This window comes from Gadus morhua, chromosome 12 (assembly GCF_902167405.1).
Source record: "Gadus morhua chromosome 12, gadMor3.0, whole genome shotgun sequence".
NCBI lineage: Eukaryota > Metazoa > Chordata > Actinopteri > Gadiformes > Gadidae > Gadus > Gadus morhua.
The window spans coordinates 26,848,429-26,871,160 of record NC_044059.1 but is presented as its reverse complement, the minus strand read 5'-3'; the positions used below and the strand labels follow the sequence as shown (position 1 = coordinate 26,871,160).

The following is a 22,732-nucleotide window of genomic DNA, read 5'->3' as shown; positions in this document are numbered from 1 at the left end:
TTTGAATTTATTTTGAAGATATTCCCCCAGCCACTCAAGGCTTAGACTTAGCAGAAACTCATTGCTCAACTCAATGCAATAATTTACACATTACAATGTGTAATGTTTCTGCTCAGCTGTGTGTGTGTGTGTGTGTGTGTGTGTGTGTGTGTGTGTGTGTGTGTGTGTGTGTGTGTGTGTGTGTGTGTGTGTGTGTGTGTGTGTGTGTGTGTGTGTGTGTGTGTGTGTGTGTGTGTTTGAATGTGAATGTGCCAAACCTCAGAGCTAAACATGCAAACCTCAGACTTAAATCTTTTGAATTTGCATACATTTTATTTTTATTCAATTTGATGTATCGAGTATTCTGTTGGGGCATGTTACATCGAGATTATTGTTAGAGGGATATCATTTGGCATTGGGCATTCAGCTGAAAAAGAAAAGGAAGAAGAGCAAAAAACTAAAATGGATACAATCTTTCAAGATTTGATAGATCAAGATACACAAAAAGGGAGAAGAGACTTTAGCCCTTCAGCCCCTTACTAAAATTAGTATTACTTATATTATTATTAGTAGTAACGGTATTGAAATAACGGTAGTAGCGTTGTTATGAATACTAGCTTTATTATTAAGCTTATCTGTTACAGGAACCAGCACGGCTGCTGGTTCCTGCGGCTCCGTGATCACATCCGGTACATGCGACACACACTCACATGTTAGCTGCTCCAGCTGTCAGGGCAAGGCGTTTGAATGAGAAGGAACTGCAGGCAATCACGGTCCTCTGAATTGAAATCCTTCGCTCAAGATGGTAAGTCACTCTTGGTAGAGTACAGCTACCATGCCAACCATAAAGGTGTAGCAAGCCTATTTAAAAGCAGAAAGCTACCTTTTCACAAAATGCTACAACGAAGTCGCTAAAGCTAGCCAGCTAACTTGCTCCTGCAGAAACGTTCGCAGCTCCTATTGGTCATCTAAATTTAGCACGTAAAGCAACTGTCTTAACTTCCATTCAAATGCGGACCAACGCTTTCTAACGTGTCTGCAGACCGGGTTCTTTCTTTATTTCATCATTAGCATGCGTTCTGTTTATTCTCGCCCCAATCAGAGGTGATCCCTCTCGTCAAAGGAGCAAAGTGTTGTCGCTATCAACACAGCTGACTGGTTTCCACAGCTGTGCAAGAGCGTGACATGTGTGTGTCTTGTGGGTGTGATCGCTCTTAATGAAACATTTGCTAATGCACCTTAGTATATACTACTAACAACTATGCAACTATCCATTGCATACATAACATTTTCCAACCATGTTTGTTAATGAAATTAAAAATCATTTTGGTGTATACTCATTTGATAGGCGCTCATGGGGATTCAGCTGGTGGTCAGCTTGCTGGCTGCCAGTATTATGCAGAGAATGGCACCCCATTGCTCCTTTGCCCGCTGGCTTCTGTGTAACGGCAGGTAATGTCTCTCTGTCTCTCTTTCTCTCTCTCTGTCTGTGTCTGTCTCGATACCTCTATCTATCTATTGATAAACATTATATATCGATATACATATATCTCGATAGATATATATACAGAAACCAACAAGGGAATCATACACACATTTCTACTGCAGTGTTAAAAGCAAAAGTGACTTTTCTGTGTCTTCCAGTTTGTTCCGGTTCAAACACCCTTCGGAAGGGGAGTTGTGTGCGCTGGCTGGGAAGCTCATTCCCAAGCCCAGCAAGAGAGACAGGTGAGGACCCGGGGGGAGGGGAGAAACCACATCCATGTGTTGCAGTAGCACAGCCTTCTTCAAGTGTGTCACTACTCGCATGTGGTCATTGAAATATCTGCTGCTGTTTTGGTTTCCTCAGTGAAAGCCTTCCCAAGAGCCGACTTTTACCCAGCAAATTTTAAACAAACAAACTTTTGTCTGCTTTAGGAGACAGAATGGGGAAAATAAACCTCTCACGGTGCCAAAGGACATCGACCTTCACCTGGACAAAACTCCTGTCAATGCCCTTGACGCGCTGGGTTAGCAAAACAAACACTCCTAGCCTGCACCATGTGACCTTCAGACTCAAGGAGCCCTGCACTTTGCTGTGACTCCCTGCTCTCATTCCCCTGCACAACTGACTTCCTTGTCTGACTTTTTTTGTTTTCTAGTGTTGCGCTTTTTCCTGGAGTACCAGTGGTTGATAGACTTTGCCTTGTATGCGGCTGGGGTGTTCCTGTTCACCGAGATCTATGGTACCGTGGTGGACACCAGCAAAGAGGTCAACATCGGAGCCATCTGGTGTGTCCTCACCGTGCTGTTTTCCCTGTATCCTTTAAACCTACAGTCCTTCTGTTGCTGCCTCGCCCCAATCTATATAAATTAACATTGTAATGTTAATAAAATGTTCATAATAATATATTGCATAACATTATAATGTCGCTGAATAGGAGTACCACATTAGCCCTTGGTACGAAAAAGAATGATGAAGAGAGTCACACAGATAACATTAATATTTGTTAACATAAAAGTTGAAAAGGTGGAGATATCCTGGAGGTAATCTTCAGTGCTATCGGTCCACAGAGTGTCCTAAATGCTCACATACGTTTGTATAAAGTCCAATTGAAGTCAAACAGACCATAGACCTCACTAAGTACCAAACTCACTTTTGGTGGTACAAAAAACACACATAAAATCAGCATATGAAACATGGACTAAAAGCATGTATGTGCGTTGATGCAGTACCTCCGGGGGTGAGTGTGACCTTAACCGGCAGGCGGCAGGCGGTCTCTGCACACCCTGATGAGCCACTACTTCCGCTCGGACGAGGGCGGAGAGCGCTCGGTGTGCCTGGCCTTCGGCTTCCTCTCGCTGCTGGTGGCCATGCTGGTGCTGGTGGTGCGCGAGGACTACCTGGAGTTCGGCCTGGACTCGGGCTTCGCCAGCGCCTTCGACAACCTGGAGGTGTTCGCCAAGCAGCAGGGCTACGCCGACTGGTCGTGAGTACATCCTCAACGTGGGGGAAGGGGTAAGGGGTAGAAATGGGATTGGGCCTAAGGCCCAATCCCATTTCTACCCCTTATGCCTTCCCCTTAACCCTAATGGGATTGGGCCTTACTGTATGTTGTACGTCCTGGCACTTAATGTACACGCTTATTGTATGTAGTACTTAGTTGGGTAGCATCTTATCCTAGCTGTCTGTGTTGTATACGGGGGATGGGTTAACCTAGTTATTGTTAGTGCTTTGCACTTGGTTGTATGAACATCTTTACTGCACCGACAGCGATATATTGTTTCACCTTCTTCTGAAAACTGCTTGATGCCCGAAAAGTAAATGGTCCAAATTCTCGATACAGGGTGTGTAGCAATTGGGTTAGTTAGCAAAATTCATTGACGGTTCTGCTGAATCACTCTACATACTATTTCACAAAGACCTACAAAGAAACTATAACAATTAAGGAAATTGTGTTGACGCCTAATGCTCTTAAATTTTTTTCTCCCACCAGAATCCCTGTAACCAAGCTCACAGTGAAGCTCGGTCTGGCTGCTATCTGTGCCTTCATCGGTGCCCTGTTGGCCTTCCCGGGCCTCAGATTGGCTCAGACTCATTTGGATGCTGTCCAGCTGAACTCAGACCGCCCCCTCATCCAGTAAGAAACCAGCAGTTTACTGTTTACTCAAGTGGCACTGCGTTCTGATGGTCTCAGGATTTAAGCACTTCTGATTTGGAAATGAGCAACACGGAATTGAAACTTAATTAAAACTAAAGAGTAAAACTTTTTGTTTTCCTCACCCTAAATCTGAAAATCATAATGGTAAAATAATAAGTAGCCCTGATATCCCCATTGTTGATGATAGCACATCGTTAGGGTGCTTAAATCAGATTTAAGAAAAGAATTAACTTTTTTGCGTCTGCATTTCTGCATGAAATTACTGAATGCCGCATTGTGTTACATCTCCTATCTAACATCCCCTATCTAACATCCCCATTACTTCCTATAGGATGTGTTTGCATATAGGATTCCTGTCGCCTGTGATCATAGTGCTCCTGTGGATCAAACCCATCGCCAGAGACTTCCTGGCCAACGCACCGATGGGGAAGACGTCCATCACACTGTAAGTCATCACACATACAGGACCCACTGTTAAGCCTCTGCTGGCGAGGATCAACCATGTTCATTCAACAGCATCGTTGGCATCGTACTAACCGTGCGTTTTAGTTTAGAAGTTTTATTGAGCAGGAACAAATACATTGTACATTGTTTCACATGAATTATAAAATAGATGCCATTAATACAGGTTTAGGGTCAAGACTAATTAACAACCCCTGTCCCTGTTTGGGCCTTTGCTAAAAGTTGAATGCCTAACCAGGAGAGACTATCCTGTGCAGCTCGAGCTGATCTTGTGTCCTGTCGCCCCTCTCTCTCTCTCTCTCTCTCTCTCTCAGGGTGTCCAGTGAGGCCTTCGACAGCGTGCGTCTGTGGGTCATCGTGACTCTTTGTGTGATTCGCCTGCTGCTGACTCGCTACCATCTGCAGGCCTACCTCAACCTGGCCCAGAAGTGGGTGGAGCAGATGAAGAAGGAGGCGGGCCGCATCGCCACCATCGACATCCAGAGGAAGGTCAGTAGCGGTCGTCCCTGTGTTGACGCAAAGGGGTGCGATCACGCCACTAGGCGTGAGTGTGATAAGACGTTTGAAAGTCTCCCCTTCCCTATGCCTTAGTGACGTCATGAGTGGGCGTGTCCACCTAGATGTATGATGGAAAGATAAGCAGTGTTTGCTACAGTCCACTGGGTAGGCGGGGCGACCGATCGAGCCAGACGGGAAAAAGAAAAATCATAAAAGTGACCCGAAACGATTGCGTTTGCTCTCAGGTGACCCGCGTGTCCTGCTACCTGACGGTGGTCACCCTGCAGTACCTCATCCCCATCCTGATCATACTCTTCTCCACGCTGGCCTTCAAGGCCCTGGGTAAGACCGACCGCTGCCCTCCAAGCCCCTCACACCGAACCATCAGACTGTCGCATGACGGTCTGATATCGATGACGTGGAAATATTGTATTTCGGAAAATTGTCGTTTGTGAATATTAGTAAATGAGGGAAGATATAATATTATAGCGGGCACGTGCATTTTAAAGCCCTCCCCTATCAAAGATGTCGGAGCTTTACTCGTAATCTCTTATCAAAGCGTACATACCAAACGTGTATTGTGAAGGTCTCAAGTACTCAACCCTACGAAGCCCTTTCTACCTGAACCAACCCTTGATCTGGTCGGTTCCCCCCTCCCCTCCCCTAGGCGAGTTCTCCTGGGGGCTGTACCCCGACCAGACCCCCGGGGTCACCCCCGCCCTCTTCATCCCCACCCCCGCCCCCGTGCTGCCGGTGGTGGGCCTGGAGGACGACGAGGACGGGGCCGAGGACCCGGAGGAGGACATCCAGGCCACGGTGGCCCGGCTGACGGAGGCCTTCGCCGCGCTGCGCACGGTGCTCACGCCCCTCTTCTTCAGGGGCTTCTTCGCCTTCCTCACCTGGTGGACGGCCGCCTGCCAGGTCATCAGCTCCCTGTTCGGCATCTACTTCCACCAGTACCTCATGCAGAACTGAGGAGCCACGCCCACCCCCTGAGGGCCACGCCCCCCGGAGGACACGCCCCCACTAGAGGACACGCCCCCTGGAAGACACGCCCCTCTGGAGCGCGTGTGTGTGTGTGTGTGTGCGTCGTTGGCATGTCCCGGACACATTGGCTTTTGGTTTCCCTTCAGCCCCTGGGTCCACCAGCGAGGATTAACCATAGAGAAAAGGTCGTTTCCGCTACTATGGAGCGGCATGTTTATGTTTCAGATGTTCCTATGCCCGTGTTAGCCGACCACTAACCGTTAGATGCTGCATAGAGATTTAGCGTGTGGCAAAGTAAGATGTCCTACTTTGCCTCCTTTGTACATTTTAAAAGTCTATTTTTGAGGGATTTCGTGTCCCGATATGACACCGATTTCATGAGTGCTCGAAAGCTTTTAGTTTAGGTTGTGTTGCCGTACCACACTAATCACGAAGCAGCCATCAGCTTCAGTCACAGCCTGCGCCGTCACACACAGCAGACCACAGCAGGAGTCTGATTGAAACGGTGGATGTGGCTGTCCTATTAATCCAAGCTACTAAATATCATTTTTTGCCTAATAACAAAAGTATTACGAAGCAAATGGGCCTGTCCAATGCAAGGGTTCACTCTTTGACTTCTTAAGTGCCTGGGATCTCAGGGATTCTAAATGATGTGGGTTACCACCGTCCTTTCTGTTTCATATCGTTTTGGGAATGAAAGGTCTCAAGTGTTTTGGTCTCCTTAAACCCATTCGCTCAGCTTATTTGATGCGTTGTTTTGCTACCTTTTTACGTTTTTGAATGGCACACGTTTTACTTTTAAATGTGTATTGCAACACACTCCCTAAACAGAATTTTTTTTCTTATGAATCGGTTAACGTCTGATATGGATTTAAAAATGGAGGAAATGGTTTATTTATATATTTATACTGCAGCAAATAACCTTTTTGTTATTTTCAAATGCTACTGGATATCATTTTGCGGTACATTTGCGTGTTCTGTTAGATTCGTTTCTGTGTGATTTTTCTCTCGACTGAGACGGAATGTTAGTTAAATCGTGTTAAACTGTGACGGGAAAATAAACACTTTTACATCAACTTAAGCGTTTTTTTAAGTGCATGGTGTGTGTGTGCGAGTGTGTGCTTTTGGCTGAAAACACATTTGTGACGTTTTGTATGATTTGTTTTTATTTTTGTGTGACTTAAATAAAGTATTTACTAGTATTTTCCCATCTCGTGTCTGGTCTTGGGTCTCCTGGGTTCCTCTCTTCCCCTTGGCTGCCGGCGGGTAGCGTGGGAACCATGAATGATGATGATGAAGGGGCTTTCTTCCCTCATCGCCGCCACTTCATTGGACAAAAGACGCATGCATGACAATAGTGTCTAGCCGTCGCTCTGGGCCGTAGTCTCAGACCAGCAGCCGTTGGTTCCCCTCTTCTGATAATTGCTCTGAACTCATTGCCTCTGAGAAATTTGGGGAGCAGGTCCAAGATGGTGATGGATTGTAATTTCTGATCTACCAACTCCTCCCCCCCCCCCAAAAAAGGGGACGCCTGAATCTGTAGACACAGGTTTCATAGCCAACTATTTGTCTGACTTCAAAGCCGTTTTAAATGCGACCTTAAAAATGCTTTGATGTATGACTGCATTGAATTCATCAGCAGCTAGTCAACATCACTGAACAACCCTGGATTAAGAACCAAATCCGACAATCTTTCCGAGGTTTGCAAGCCTGAGCATGTTGTCTTCAGTTCAAGTCCTGTTTTATGTGGCAGTTGAAAGATGACATTTTAAACCAGGCAGGGTGGGGGTCTTTGCCTGACATAGCTATTATTATGTACAATTAATGATATTGTTTGACTTCCAGGATCAAAAATAAACCAAGACATAGAGAATATATCTCTACGGCTAAATGGAAGTTAGGAAATGTAATGCGCTACCAATTTAGTACAAAAAATACTGCTGGCAAAGTCTAACAACAATCTGCAGAGAAATTAAAAATACTTGTACGGCGACAATCGATATGTGGTTCTGTTGCAGATCATATAGGTTTTTTTGACGTTTGTTTTTGAATGACAATATACAATATCTGTAATATTCTACCTATAGATGGAAAAATACTATCCTTTTTTGACATGAAACTTAAACGCTTACTGTAAATGAGTATTTTGTCTGTGAACCACCCTGCCTCAAATGCCCATAAAACATAGAGCTTTGTGCAATGCAGAAACAATATGTGAATGTATTGTTTTAACGATCAGGCTCTCTGGTTGTGGGAGACAGTCAGGCCTAATGAAGTGGAGGGTGACAGTGCTGACCCGTCCATTAAATCTCATGAATCATGTACCCACACTGGAGGCCGAGGCCAGCCCAGTCTGCTCTGTGGTCTGCAGCCGGCAAGGGAAACATACCACCATGCAGTCTCTATGGGGACGTGAGAGAGAGAGAGAGAGAGAGAGAGAGAGAGAGAGAGAGAGACAGAGACAGAGACAGAGACAGAGACAGAGACAGAGACAGAGACAGACAGACAGACAGACAGACAGACAGACAGACAGAGAGAGAGAGTGTGTGCGTGTGTGCGTGTGTGTGTCTGTGTGTGTGTGTGATGTGGACCCCAGACATGGCCTCCTAGACTGGACCTCTAGCCCCCAGGGAACCAAACCAGACGTGACCCCTGTGGGTCCTCCTCTACATTTACGGCTGGGGGGGCCCTGTCTGAGGGCCCCTGTCTGAGTGTGAGCCCTGGTTCCGGTTTCAAAGTGTATCCTCAACGTACCAGGTAACGTTTTCAGCAAAATGACCCACCGGTTAGACACCCCACTGTGAACAAAGACAAATGGTAGTTTGTGAGAAAGCGGAATATGATGACATGAAATAATTCCAGTCTTTTTGAAGAGACCAAGGTTTTTAAGTGGCTGATGTTTGTTCCTGTGTAGCCTGTGTGTTCAAAATACAAACAGATCTGAACAGTAGGCCTTTTAGCAGTCTAAAATATGTGTTATAAAGTAGACCACTGAATCACAGACGTCAGTCAAAACAAGTGTACGAATCAAACAGCGTTTATTTTAAAGAAGGCACAACATAATTACACTTCAAAATCCTTTTCAAGGATTGCAAATCCTTTTTAGGTTCAAGTCTGACTTGCCGAGGTTTCAGCTCTCTACAGCTATCTGAATCAAAGTTAAACATTGTTGTTCATGCAGAAATCAAATAAAGTGTTCTTCTTGATAGTATCTGGTTGAAATGTATTTTCCTGGGTCCTTCTTTCAAGGCAGAACTGCACATACGATCAAGGCCATATTTTCTGTTCCCGTTTTCTCCTTTCAGCAAGCATAACATTAACTAGGACGCCCCCGTGTGGGCAACGCACGTAAATTAAATTGTATTAGAATAATCAGAATTCATCTCAAAAGGCTCTCTTGGTAAAATCAAGCTGAAAAAATAATAATCACAGGCTCACACACACATACAAACTCATTGGGCAAATTAAGATCTCCAATTTACCAAACTAGCGCATATCGTAATGCATCATATGATATCATATTTTTAGATCTGTTCATTATAAAACCAAAAAACGAAAGATATATTTTTTTCACCCAAAACAAAAAGACACACACCTCTAGCATAGCATATATTGAGATAAAAGACAATTAAAGCTGTAGCTAGTTAAAAATGATCATATATCATCAAGGGGCTTGGCAAAATCAATAAAGGGCAAACATTTGTATGTCAAATACATTCATTGTATCAAATTGAACACAAAATATACAAATCAATATACATGTGACCAGATATGTATATATTATCAATGCTTTAGTTGTACCCAAACAACCTTTTAATTGAAAGGGGAAAATTAAAAATAAAAACCATCTGGATGACACATCAATGAACAAAAAGGTCTGATTATGCTTAATAAAGGCACTTTTATCTTAATTCTCCAAATACAAACTGTAATCAATGTCCACGTTTTCTATCATTATAGTTGTTTGTTTGAAGTAAAAAAGAACTTAAGGCGTGTAAACTATAAATAGATGAGACTCATCAAACTATATATAGATGACCAGGATCCTGCGACTGATCATTTATCTCATTCTGGTTTCCACTCTACCTCCCAGTCGTTTCCACCTATTGTTTTGAATCAGTGTTTGAATGGCCACAGCATAAAAAGCTTTCTCCTTGTTTTTATTTGATCGAGCAACGCATAAACCAAAACATCCCCCGGGTTTGGCTTTGCTGTTCCTGTGGTGCTCGCAATATAACTTGTATATAAAAAGAAAATACAATGAATTTTGACTCATAAAACCCGAAGCCAAACCAAACAAAAACACTTGCTTCCATGCATCACCTCCGGGTTAATCAGAGATGCACTTAAAGTTGTTTATGAACCAGCAGAGACCTGCTCTACATCAGAGGACACACAGAGACTCTTAACCATGGGATCTATATTCCCTGTGCGTGTGTGTGTGCGTGTGTGTGTGTGTGTGTGTGTGTGTGTGTGTGTGTGTGTGTGTGTGTGTGTGTGTGTGTGTGTGTGTGTGTGTGTGTGTGTGTGTGTGTGCATGTGCCTGTGCATGCGTGCGTGTGTGGGGGTCTGGGGGTTTGTGCACACACGCGCTCGCATGTGTGCCTGCAAGCGCATACGCTTGTGTATGTGCCTGCATGTTCATGTGTGTGCGTGCACGTGTATGTGCATGTGCGTGTGTGTGTGTGTGTGTGTGTGTGTGTGTGTGCTTCAGACCTGGGCCGAATGTGATGGTGCTGTTTGCTACGGCCGCCGCTATCTCGGCCAGCCGTCCGTGGTCACTAATTGCCTGGGAAACGGCATCTCTTTCCCCTCGTCTCCCAGTTGCCGGCCGACCTCTGGGTATCCACCTCTGGGAAATTCCTTTCCGTCGCCGGCCCCGTAGGCCTCCGGCGGGCTGTGGCAGGCGGAGCCGCCCGCGGGGGACGGCTGCCCGAAGTGGTGCTGGAGGGCCGGGGAGGTGGGGGAGGAGGAGCTGTGCTCCGGAGAGGTGCGCTCCGACTTGATGCTGAGGTTCAGGGAGAGCATAGGGGGGGAGGTCTGGACGGAGGTCTGGGAGGGAAAGTAGCACCCTCCATCCGAGAGTCTGGGAAGGATACACATAAAAGTTGATGTTGATTCAAGGAAAAGGATAGCTTTAAAACTGGACGGTCTGGTGTGAGCGTCTCGTTACTATAAATAGTGAACTTGCATAGTCACTTGATTTCTGCTTCATTCACTCTGATTCCAGTATCAGCCTGATTTATATCGCCCCCTGTAGGTCACCTAGTAATCTATGCCTCAACAGGCCATCTGGTGGTCGCTTGCTTCCAAAGCATAGCAATACCCTGGGAGTGGGCACCAAACCCAACAACCAGTGCTAAAGACAGGCTCCTCCACCACCCCAGCAAGATATGACCACTGTCAGAGAAAAAAACCCTTCATCACAAAATGATAATAATCCATAATGTCACACAATACCTTATGCAACCCACAGAGGGAGACAGAGGGTTCTCCAGGGGCACGCAGATGCAAATGAACATGTTTTATCCACGTATTTTCTATCTGTTTTCTACATGGTTTCTATGTGTTTTCTATTTATTTTCTACATGTTTTCCATATATTTTCGACATGTTTTCTATATTTTATCAATATGTTTTGCATGCATGTTGTATGCATGTTCTCTGCATGTTCTCTGCACCTCTTCTCCGGGGTATCCGAGCTCTTACCCTGGGCTGACGTGAAGCCCTGTGGACTCCTGCAGGGGCTGCTGCATGCTCTGCCAGCCGTGCAGGTTCCCCCGCTGCAGACTCGCCGGGTGGGGGAACCCACTGGGGCTGTGGTACTCTGGGAGGGGGGGAGCACACGGCACAGGCAGAAGATCAGCACACGCCGCGAGCAAAAGCACCCGCTTCTTCAGACGACATCAGTGTTACGATGCACCGTGGGGGGGGGGGCGGACACGTGGGCGGACGTACCGGTCTGCATGGCGGAGTGTCCGGGGGAGGGGAGGCCGTACGCACCCAGGCTGTGGCTCAGCAGCCCTGCCTTGCCCATGGACACCATGGAGTTGCCGGCATGCAAGCCCTGGTACAAAAAGCCTCTCTGAAAGAAAATTGGAGAAGAAGAAGAACAACAATAGCAACAATTTATATTGATGAAAGAACTGTGAAGCGGGGAGTATATAATAAAACACAACACTAACAATACAATAACAGCAGCACAAAATATAATGGTTGAGGTAGAATCCATGGGAGTTATTTATGATAGAGCTGTGCAAATGGTATGATGGCAGTCGGGCACAACGAGAGCTGCGCCTAAGCTGCAAATGCTAAGTAAACACGGCGGGATGTGCAGACGGACGAGGAGAAGGAATAGGAACCCGGTCAGCGAGGAGGGGTGTGTAGAAGAGCTGCATTTCGCCCTGGACATAATATATGATGTGGCTATGGTTAGGTATGTACAGTATATCGAAGGTATGTATTTTGTAAGCACCATGAGCACTATCCTTGGGCCCCGATATAGTATAGATAGTGGCGTGTGTGTTGGACTCCCAGACTCTCCAAAGAGGTTCTTGGTTCGATTCCCCCGGTGTCTGCAGCCTACTTCCCTAGGCCATCCTTGAGTACGACAAACCCAAAGGCCCTTAATGTTCCTTAATGACATATGAAATGATGTATCTGAAAGAACTCCATCCAGATTCTCTTTGGATATGAGCATCGACCAAACGGTATAAATAGTCCCGTCGGTCTTCAGACGCAGAAGTCCTTAGGCGTTGCTGTTTTTTTTTGCCAGCTGTCGCCGAACCACTGAAAGGAGCGAGGGTCTCACCGACGAGCTGAGGTTTGTTCGAGCCCCGCCCATGTGCCCCAGGCCGCCGCCGCCGCCGTCACCGCGGGCACCCTCTCCCAGGTGCACCTGGGGGGGGGGGCTCTTGGCCTCCCGGGGCCTGGCCTGCAGGTTGCCATGGGAGAACACATGGGAGTAGCCCCCACCTAAAGACGAGAGGAGGGAGGCAGGAAGTGAGAGACGAGCCTGTGGTTACCAGGACGTTTGTTTCCCTTCTCTTTCTGCACATGCACACACACACACTCACACACACACACACACACACACACACACAATCACACCACACACACACACACACACACCGCCCTCCCGTCTCTCGCTCCATCTGCAGCGAAACACGACTTCTCCTTTTGGGCTGACCGTCAGATCTCATCTCTGTTGGACATCTGGCGTTTCGTTCGTTAGTTTAATATTAGTATTGTAGTTACAATAATATTCATTTAATGTAGTAGATGATCAAATGATTTGAAGAGCTGAACAAATGTGCCTGGGATTGAAGACCAATAAAGAAGCCATAGAGAAGACCACGCTGTTTCTTATCTATGGCTGCTAAGAGTCAATTGACCACAGCTTCAGGCCACACCACACGTCTACTTATAGTTCTAGTGAGGAGAGGCGCAGTAGCAGGTGCTATACAGTTCTGTGCAAAAACCACAGAACTGATTGCTGAGTAGGTTTCACAAAACCCCAAGCCCAACAAACACACACAGACACACACACAGACACGCACACAGACACAGACACACACACACACACACACACACACACACACACACACACACACACACACACACACACACACACACACACACACACACACACACACACACACACACACACACACAAACACACACACAAACACACACACAGACACACGTAGATCCTGTGAGTTAACAGCTTGCTTATCAGTTGAGGCAGATATCTATTTCTCTATTTCTCATTGACCTCACGTTTCAAATGCCCCATATCTTAGTTTCCGAAAATGTAAAGTTGTATTATTCGGCCATTCATTTTTTTTTTATACATTAGCAGTTATGTCATAGAGGCTTGGGGGGTCCTCTCTGCTGGATCTCACCTGGTTGGGGGGCCATGAAGGGGGTGTGTGGGTGGGGGCCGGCGGAGGTGGGCCTGGGGCCTAGGGGCTTGAAGTCTTGGGGTCTGTGGGACAGGCCCATGCTGGAGGCGTTGGAGAAGCCGTTCTCACAGCCTCCCGACAACAGGAACTGGGACTCCTGGGTCAGCAGGGAGGGGGACTGGGGAGACCAAACAAACCAGTAAGCCTCCTTTGACTTTTATCCAGTACGGTTAACAACATGGCAGGTGCTCTCTAGGATTCAGGAGCTACTTAGACTGAGGTTAACAGAGCCGATATGGATCGAAACATATTTATTTATTATTTATAAGTGATAAAAGCTTCTTCCCATTTGTGGCGTTCAAAAGTGTGTGTCCGTGTTAGTGTGTGCATCCGCGGGCGTGCATGTGCGCGCTCACGAATGTGTGTGTGTGTGTGTGCGCTCGCGAGTGTGTATGTGTTTGTGTGCATGTGTCCTCTTTTTATTTTTTTTTTGCAGAAGTGCGTATTGACTCACAAAGTAGCGCTGACGTGACACAGACAGGTCCATGCCTTCGCTCAGGGGGTACTTCTCTGCGCCGACCGACGCCGCCTGCACACTCTCCTCGCTCTCCAGCTCCGCCGCCTCCAGGCCCAGGCCTTTCCGACGCAGCGTCTGTCATAGGGGGGGGGGCATCAACAGAACAACGCTTACAGACACACCACAGAGGACGGGCCGGTGCAGCGCCGGGTGAAAGCAGGGGTTGGGCTGCAGTACTGGGCCGCAGAGTAGCTGCTACTACCAGAATGTTAAGGGTTATTCGATTGATTGTTCAGAGTTCACCTCGACACTGCGTAGCCACCCCCTCCCATCCCCCCTACTTATTGGGTCTGGTTCGTCCTGCCACTTAAGGTGCGCACTTATTGTGTGTCGTACTTAGTTATAGTACTTAGTTGTGTAGCACCTAATCATACCTATCTTTGTTGTATACAAGGAATGGGTTATCCTTATCAAAGTGTTAGTGCTTGTTGACACTTGGTTCTAGGAACATCCCTACTGTACAACACACGTCACATCGCCACTTGATTCAGTAATGCATGTTCATTTGCCAATTCAAGTTCTGTGAGTATTCTGGCTTATTTATGGAGGTCTAAGAGGCCAGGGCTCGGGCTCCACTGGGCCCTGGCTGAAGGCTGTTTGAGAAGGGCTGGTTAGTGGCTAAAAGGGGTTCCTCTCCCAGCTGAAAGCTTCCGCCTCTGAACGCCACGTCCATTAAAGGCGTCCGTGCGCAAGAGGCCTGCCCCCCTGTCCTGTAAACCCCCTGATCCACGACACGGGTTCCAATTCACTGCAAGTCGTGCCAGAAAGAAGCCACCCTAAAGGTCAGGTTATCAACCACTACGAGGCTCCACTATTGCATGGATGGTGTTAGGGTCAGGGGGTCAACCCTCGCTGGGATGGTTAGCAGTCATGGTCGCTTCGTAAGATGCTTTCATTAATCTAAACGTTGTTCTGGAGGGCGGCTTTACCTCCAGGATGTCTGTGTTGGTGCGACTCTCGTGAGGCTCGCTGTACTCAGTGTATTTCAGCAGCACCTTGTCCATGTCGGTGCTGGCGTACTGGAAGAGGCGGTTGGTGCTGTTGAAGATGATCAGGGCGATCTCGCAGTCACACAGCACGCTCAGCTCGTACGCCTTCTTCATCAGGCCGAACTTGCGCTTGGTGAAGGTCACCTGCGGGCCAGAAGAAGGCGATTGTCTCGTGAAGCTGTCACTCACAATAAAGGTTGATGTTAATTGTGTTATCATGTCGTTATATGTTGGGTTTCGTTGTACATATCTCTCTTGTAACTTTTTTTTGTAGCAGATTTTTTACAACAAACTAGGACAAAACATAATACTAATATTTGTAAATTTATCTTTTATGTTTCTCTCTTAGGTTTATTAACTATTAGTTATAGTTTTACCTCATCTGAGACAAATCCCCCAACACTATTAAGAGAAGTATATATATATATATATATATATATATATATATATATATATATATATATATAAATATATATATAGATGGAGCTGACCATAAAAAGCAATCAATGTGGTGAGATGCGAAACAAGGTCTGCATGGTGTCGAATGCCATAATGTTAATCAGGTAAGGTAATTAATAAGCCCAATCATGAAAGACACTAGCTGTATTCATATAAAATATGACAATTAATGCTATGTTGAACTCAAATGTTAAGTGTAACAGTTGTGCTTCATTCGTGCCTACCTGTCTATTTCTCTGGTCCAAAATGCGAGAAATTTGAATTTTCTTTCGCCCCATCTTGTCAAGCTTTTAACTATCAAGACTGTAAAAAGAGGTACAACAAAATAAACAGAAGTTGATAGACATTATTATATTCAGTTATGCAAATATTTACTACTGCATTGAACATTCAGTCACATGAAAAAAATTCCTGGAATTTAAGATCTTCCACTTTGGGCCTACTTAGGGTAAACGTAATTAAACATATGTTTAATTTGAGTTACTTGTTTTATCATTCTAGCTACAATCTTTAATGAAGATTGTCACTGTGTTTTATCTTACAACGTTACTTAATTTATAGCCATTACCAACACAGCACTGATAATCTTAAATCATGTGTCATATTATAGTAATAAAAAAGAAAACATACACAAATGTGTGAAACGAAATTTCAAAATAAGTGCATTCTTCGCTTGGTCACTTCAGTCACAGCCTCTCCCTCTGGGCTGGGGTTTATTTTTACCAACCTGGAGCAGCGGGGTCTAAAGTTAGTTTGGCCCCCATCCTGGCCAGCAGTCCTCACAGCCTAACGCTATGGGCCCCCTAGCACCACCACCACCACCCCCCGCCGTCTGGGTTACCCCAAGGCCAGCACCGCCGCGGCTCTGAGCCACCCCACCCAGGCCCTCGGGGGACTTGGAGGGGGGGGGGGGGGGGGGGGAGAGGCGGGGTTAAAAATACACACAGTAGCTCCTTTTAAAGGTAGAAGCAGCCATGTTGAAGAAAAAAATATGAACTGATAGTGCAGTGGAAGTGGGAAAAAAATAAATGTTTTGGTTTCTGAAAGAGACGACGGGAACGGTTGAAAGTTTAAGACAACCACCCACTCCTCTCCCATGTTTCTGCCAGGTCAGAGACACAGATATGTGGGTAAGGGGTAGTGTTGAGGCGGATGCAGTCATGCATGTATAAAAGAGCCTCACTTATTTGCCATTGTAAGTCATTCAAGGAAAGGCAAGGCAAGGCAAGGCAACTTTATTTATATAGCACTTTTCATACACAAGGCAGACTCAAAGTGCTTCACATATAAACATTGTCATACAATTAAATAAAATAATAGGTAAGTAAAAGAAAAACATATGCAAAAAATAGAAAGTTAAAAAGGCATTTTAGTATTAAAATAGAAAATAATGGCAAAGTTAAAAAAGCTTTTTAGAAAGTGCAATGTATTTAAGATTTAGCAGAAAGCTATAGCTTTCTGTAATCACCTATCAGTGATTACAGAACGGCCCGTATGACACAATTAAGGAGAGAGGGGAGCATGTCACGCCACAGAGATAGCATTCAGCGGAGAACCTAGCTCGCTTGAGGTGGGGATGGGAATGCACTGGTTCTTGTACTCCATGACATGAAGTCAAGTACAACAAGGGCCAAATCCAATAGATATCTGAGATCATTTGTTCCCTTAGCTGTTGGGTTTTTTAACGAGCTTTAGGCCTAGCTGCTATTGCACACACACTGTCAGGATGACATCGACTACATGTGATATGTATTTATGTTTTTATGATTTTTTATTTATTTTATGATGTTTATTGGCTGTGTTGACTACTGTTTGCAAACTAAATGGCCCCTAACTGACGATAAAGACTATCATATAAATAAAACAACAGAGGCTAATTTATGAACCTTTCCCTTTTTCCGCCCTTCCTCGATTCTCTACATTCCCCGGGCGAGTCTGAATGCTACAAGTCAAGTGGAGGTCTGACCGAACTGTGTGCACGGTATTCGAGACGGAGAGAGTTTTCTGTGGTTTTCCCCTCTTCTACGGAGCACACCAGCGACCCGGCTCTATATTTAGCTCCCTGACCTACTGGTGGTGGCAGAGGGGAGGATGTCGCGTCCGTCTTCCCATGACCCCCAGAGTGCCCGGCCACCCCCCGGCCCACACTCGCCGCACAGACATCTGGGCCCTTTCAACGGGATTCCGCCCCCCCGTAGACTCTGGTTTTACCTTATAAAGTACTAATATTGCCCCATGGCGGGCCCCCCCATACGAAGGGTGCAAGGACAGCGTCGACTCTGTTATCATCCACAGACGCCCTCATAAACGAATGAAGTCATGAAACGTTGTAATGATTATTATAAGTAGTTGTAGAAGTAGTATTAGAAGTAGTAGAAGTAGTATTATACTTAGGTATTCACAGTGTATCTGTGGATACTTTTTTTTTTTTTAATAATTATTGTAAGTAGTAGTATTATAAATTATTAAATGATTACATCTAATATGACTATATTTATAGATAATTGATCATTGTGTTATTAATAATCGTTTCATTTCTTTCTAATTGAAAAAGGAGGTGTAGCTTGAACCATTTTCCGCGTCTGTTCCTTGAAACGGCGCCACCGCTCGCCGACCAAGGTGAGAAAACATACCCATTCTGGATTCTCGCTACACAGCACTAAGTGTTGGTCTTGAGGCGATGGAACTGGGAGATATGCGCAAAAGAAAAAAACAGAAAAAAAAAAGGAGAACACAAGTGCTGAAAGATCTTTATGTCTCTGACGGAGTTCCTTTCCCACACAGGCCAAACTAGCATCGCCATCAGCCAACAAGTCACTGTCTGGATACCAGGTCAGATATAGCTGCACTCCCAACCAATGGGCTGGCGTCAAGACTCTGCGGTTCTTGCGCTCCATCTTAACACAAAGAAGTAGCAGAGAACATGCACAGTTGAGTTTGTCACAGGATAGAACGCCGTGTCCATACGCCCACTGCCGCGGGAGATCCGTCAGGGGGACCTGACCTCACGCCACCCTGATACGCTCACCGTCTGCAGACCAACCCCTTCTCTCCCCTCTATCACGTGTCGGGTCTCCCTGCACGTTGGGATCAAGACTGGCATCGATGGTAGAATCATAGCCACACATCCTGTAATAAAGCAATCGTTGCACACATTCACACACCTCTCCCGCCGCCCGGGGCCTGCTGTTTCTATAGGGTAATACCTCCCCAGCCACCTGAAGGCCCATTCCCAGAGGTGGAAAAACCAAAACACACACAAACAGTAGTGTGGCCACTTAAGGCAGAGATCCCCCCGCTCGCCTTGTGATCTCCGAGGAGCCGGATCGTTCCCTGTGTCCACCGGGGACGGTCCTGTGACAACAAGCAGCTCGCGCTGCCACACAAACACAGGAGTTATGGACGGCGTTGTTGCTAGTGAGAAGCCACAGAGATGTTTAGCCATTGCTACAGTTCTGTCAGGCTGACACCGTCCACTGCGATGCTGCGGGTTTGATACATCCTCAGCACGGGTTAAAATGTTGATGTTCTCCATTGGGAACACTGAACTAATGGATGATGTGTGGCCTGTCAATAAGACCCCCTTTAAAATAGCTTTGTGTCTACATTAACGTATTGTTTGATGGGGATTGCTTTATATTGTCAAACAACGTGATGTAATGGGGTACGAAAATGTGTTTTTGTAAATCGTGCGTCAATCAATGTAGCATTTCCTTTGATCAGTCAGTATGTTTCTTGTGTCTTGTAACTATATGGATATGGATAAAAGTCCATCAAATGAAATACATTTTTTAAATTTAAAGTCTGGATAAGATGAGTTTGTAGCCATGATGAAGCAGTATAAGCTAGCGGCAGATCTCTGGGGACATGGCCGTCACCTGACTAATGCTCAGTGCCGTTCAGAGTCTCATCACCTTTGTTCGCAGCAGAAATACAACCAAGACCCCCAGAGATGGAACATAATCATATCTCCATGAAATACGTCATACTCTGGTACAGAGATTTGAACGTATACACATAAACCTATTAGTTTCCTGTTTTTTAAAATAGGAGGACGTTACAAGAAACACGAACAATGTAGCACTACACAATATTACTTCAGAGTAAAAAAGCCCAAAATATTATAATATATTACTATAAAATAAACTGTTGAGGATTTATTTGCTCACCCGCCTTAACAGTCTTCAACAATTTAAATTCAGGAGGATGACTATGTGAGACTCTCTCTCTCTCTGTCTTTCTGTTAGACTCTCTCTCTGTCATCCTCTCTCTATGTGTCTCTCTCATCCTCGAGGTCAGACAGTTCATGGTTTGCTGAGTCTTTGAAGAGCAGTGGTGTGTGGATATTTCTCTAATTTTAACAGGGGATAATTGAATTGCCCTCATGTTTGTGATGGCGCCAGGACCGCAGCATAGACACGAGTGGAACACCTGATCATTCTATAAAAAGTAGGTTTTATTCAAGCGTCAAAGGACAATATACTGACGTTTCCCAGAATAAATCCAGCATTTCCCTGCATCAGACCCATTGTCTCTTGCGTGCATTTGTCATCAAGACTATAGTCATGAATCTGTTTTTGTTAATAGCTTCTTCATGATCTGGTAATGTACATGTTATTGACGTGGCACTCAGCCAAGCAAGTTGGCAAGCATGAATCATTTTAACTTATATTCCTGTCAATGGTCCCATTTTATTATTTCATGCCTGCGTTATCTAGATGCCCTGTATGTTTTGTGCTTATGTATTCAGTTACTGACTCTATTTCAAAGTAAGCTCATCCACCACGGCATGTCTGTCTGACTGTCTGTCCGTCTTTCTGTCTGTAGGTCTGCTTGTTTTCTGCCTCTTTGTTTTAAACTTGATAGCAAGATAGAAACTATAGTGAGACATTTATGCATGCATGTTGACATTGTGTAAAATAATTGCTTCTCTCCGAGCTGTCCTGTTGAGAGGGCAGACTATCTTAAAGCAATTTGTGTTAGTGTCCGGTTCCCATTCTGATACACTTGCTGTGTCTGAGCCAAAATAGGCAATATTGTCGACTTGAGTGCGTATTTAGCACAATAAATTAAATGTTAAAAATACACTGCTTTGAGATATTTGCAGATAATTAATAAATTGCTGACGTCATTCAAAATAGTTTCGCTAAGAATAGCCAATCTGTCCCCAAGTTACCAAGCATCCTTGACTAAATTAACTTCAATGATGTGTTACTTTCAATAGCACATGCATGTTAACACCACGGAAAACAAAAAGTGAACAACCTTGACTTGACTTGATTATTAACATAATAAACTGCATAGGTGACTGTAATAAACACAAAAAAATGTATCTCACCTGTAATTTGACGTCGATCCTCTGGTCTTTTTTAGACTCAACTCTTCGTTTGTCTTATTGTCACACGAAAAGGATGAGGAATTCTCTTTTCCGATTGTTTTTCTCCCTCCCGGTTCTCGTCTTTTTAATTGGACCCGTTAGTGAAAGATGAGGATATGTTCACCTGATGCGCGCGAGGGGTCGGAGCGCTCCTCTCTCCAAACGAGCGCGCGGCAGCAGCAGCAGCAACAGCTGGACTGCAGCCCAGTTCCAGAGCCCGCCTCCTCTGCCACGCCATTGGCTCGTTACAGCGACACAACCGTCCGCCTCCATTCCAACCATCCACATATAGGGACTTTACATTGAAATATTCGGCGAAACGTTAAATTATTTAATACTTATTTTATTAAGTATTCTTCCTTAATATATTCACAGGAGATATTGTATAGATACTGAAGTTCTCATCGAGGCTGTATCAGATAAAGAAAGAAGATGAATCGTCCAAAAGTTATTCATGATGAGGGCTTTCTTTCTTACTTTTTATGTAGGCATGAGTATCAAAAGTGTTCTTATTATTTAATTATTACAACCCAGAAACCGTTTGAGTTTGAGTGAAAATGGGTGTGCCATAAATGAGACAATATAAATGTTTAAACATTATTGAAGCCTCATCAGCCTTCATAAGAAATGTATCTGAATGATTAGATAGAATTGTGCTCTCAATATTCAAAAACGATTAAAAAATGTGTCTGAAGATTGATAATATATATATAGTTGATAGACTAACATAATTCAGCCGATTAGGTGAAATCCTTTTGGGGAAAATAGAAAAATATTGGTGTACTTTCAGACCACCAGTTCAAAGTCAACTGACCCAATCCGTTTTGGTACGATTCAACTAAACAATGCACCATCACCCTTTGTATACATTCAATAGCTGCACTAACACGACTGAATCAATAATGAAGCCTAAGAATAGAGATGGAGGGATGGGATGGAGGGGGGGGGGGGGGGGGGGGGGGGGGGGGGGGGAGGGGCGGGGGTGAGTAGGTAAAAAGCAAGGGAATAAATGACTGGGAATAAAAGTGGCACTTACAGTAAAACAACACCAACGCGCAGGGTGGGAGGGGGGAATCAACGGCAGGTGCTATAGATAGCATCCTTGATGGGTGGCTATTTTTGCCTACCATTGCCTTTGATTTACACTCTTGTTCCATTCAGACTGATGACAAATCAATAATCCACATCCAGTGGTTTCATGCTATACTATAAACCCTACACTCAAAAGCAACGCTGGTGCATTTGTCGGTCAATATAATTGACCGACAACCGCAAGTACGGTACATACAGTCTGTAAGGTATACGAACGCCTTGAATCTCCCCCTAAATGAGCCTCGCTTATACAGAGGGTACACATACAGTACATGTACATCCATACTTCTTCCACGAGTCACGGGTGAGAAGCGGAGGGAAAACCCACATACTGTCAGTTTGACGGATATTCTTAGCTGTAATAAATGAATGGCTTACATGAGCTGTCTGATTCCTGCCTATTCTTGGGATGTGACACATGCACTCAGAGCTGCTAAAAATAGACCAGACCACGGAGTACATGACATACAACAATCAGCCATAGGGACATCAACTCTCTCTCGTTCTCTTACACACACACACACACACACACACACACACGCACACACACACGCACACACACACACACGCACACACACACACACACAAACCCGCACAAACAAACACGGATGTGCACACGCACTTGAACCCATGCATGCATGCACACATACAAACACACACCAACACACGTGGGACCATAAACGTACACACTCACACTCAAACACACACACACACACACACACTCACATGACACACATGCACACACATACTCAAATGTGAGCACACACG

At 45.2% G+C, this 22,732-nt stretch overlaps 2 protein-coding genes across 2 annotated transcripts; one reads left to right on the top strand and one right to left on the bottom strand.

Annotated features, from left to right (window-relative positions):
• Positions 1-653: 653 nt before the first annotated feature.
• On the top strand, positions 654-6,772 carry tmem161a (transmembrane protein 161A). Its single transcript, XM_030373174.1, has 11 exons — positions 654-784; positions 1,328-1,431; positions 1,624-1,707; positions 1,897-1,988; positions 2,121-2,277; positions 2,733-2,948; positions 3,456-3,599; positions 3,952-4,065; positions 4,397-4,571; positions 4,826-4,922; positions 5,248-6,772. The coding sequence occupies exons 1-11, from the start codon at positions 782-784 to the stop codon at positions 5,553-5,555; spliced, it is 1,494 nt and encodes a 497-aa protein (XP_030229034.1). The 5' UTR covers positions 654-781; the 3' UTR covers positions 5,556-6,772.
• A 1,816-nt stretch (positions 6,773-8,588) lies between these two features.
• mef2b (myocyte enhancer factor 2b) lies at positions 8,589-21,040 on the bottom strand. Its single transcript, XM_030372512.1, has 9 exons — positions 20,834-21,040; positions 15,720-15,798; positions 14,977-15,180; positions 13,985-14,122; positions 13,471-13,648; positions 12,378-12,541; positions 11,525-11,651; positions 11,276-11,393; positions 8,589-10,653 (listed from the first exon to the last, which is right to left on the bottom strand). The coding sequence occupies exons 2-9, from the start codon at positions 15,771-15,773 to the stop codon at positions 10,323-10,325; spliced, it is 1,314 nt and encodes a 437-aa protein (XP_030228372.1). The 5' UTR covers positions 15,774-15,798; positions 20,834-21,040; the 3' UTR covers positions 8,589-10,322.
• Positions 21,041-22,732: the final 1,692 nt, after the last annotated feature.

Bases quoted from the DNA above. Each gene is read 5' to 3' on its own strand.
- tmem161a (XM_030373174.1), top strand. The intron at 1,989-2,120 runs GTTAGCAAAACA...TTTGTTTTCTAG, and splicing joins CAATGCCCTTGACGCGCTGG to TGTTGCGCTTTTTCCTGGAG. The intron at 3,600-3,951 runs GTAAGAAACCAG...TACTTCCTATAG, and splicing joins TCAGACCGCCCCCTCATCCA to GATGTGTTTGCATATAGGAT.
- mef2b (XM_030372512.1), bottom strand. From the start codon at position 15,773: ATGGGGCGAAAGAAAATTCAAATTTCTCGCATTTTGGACCAGAGAAAT. The intron at 13,649-13,984 runs GTGAGTCAATAC...TGGTCTCCCCAG, and splicing joins TGTCACGTCAGCGCTACTTT to TCCCCCTCCCTGCTGACCCA. The intron at 12,542-13,470 runs GTGAGATCCAGC...TCTCGTCTTTAG, and splicing joins CTTCATGGCCCCCCAACCAG to GTGGGGGCTACTCCCATGTG.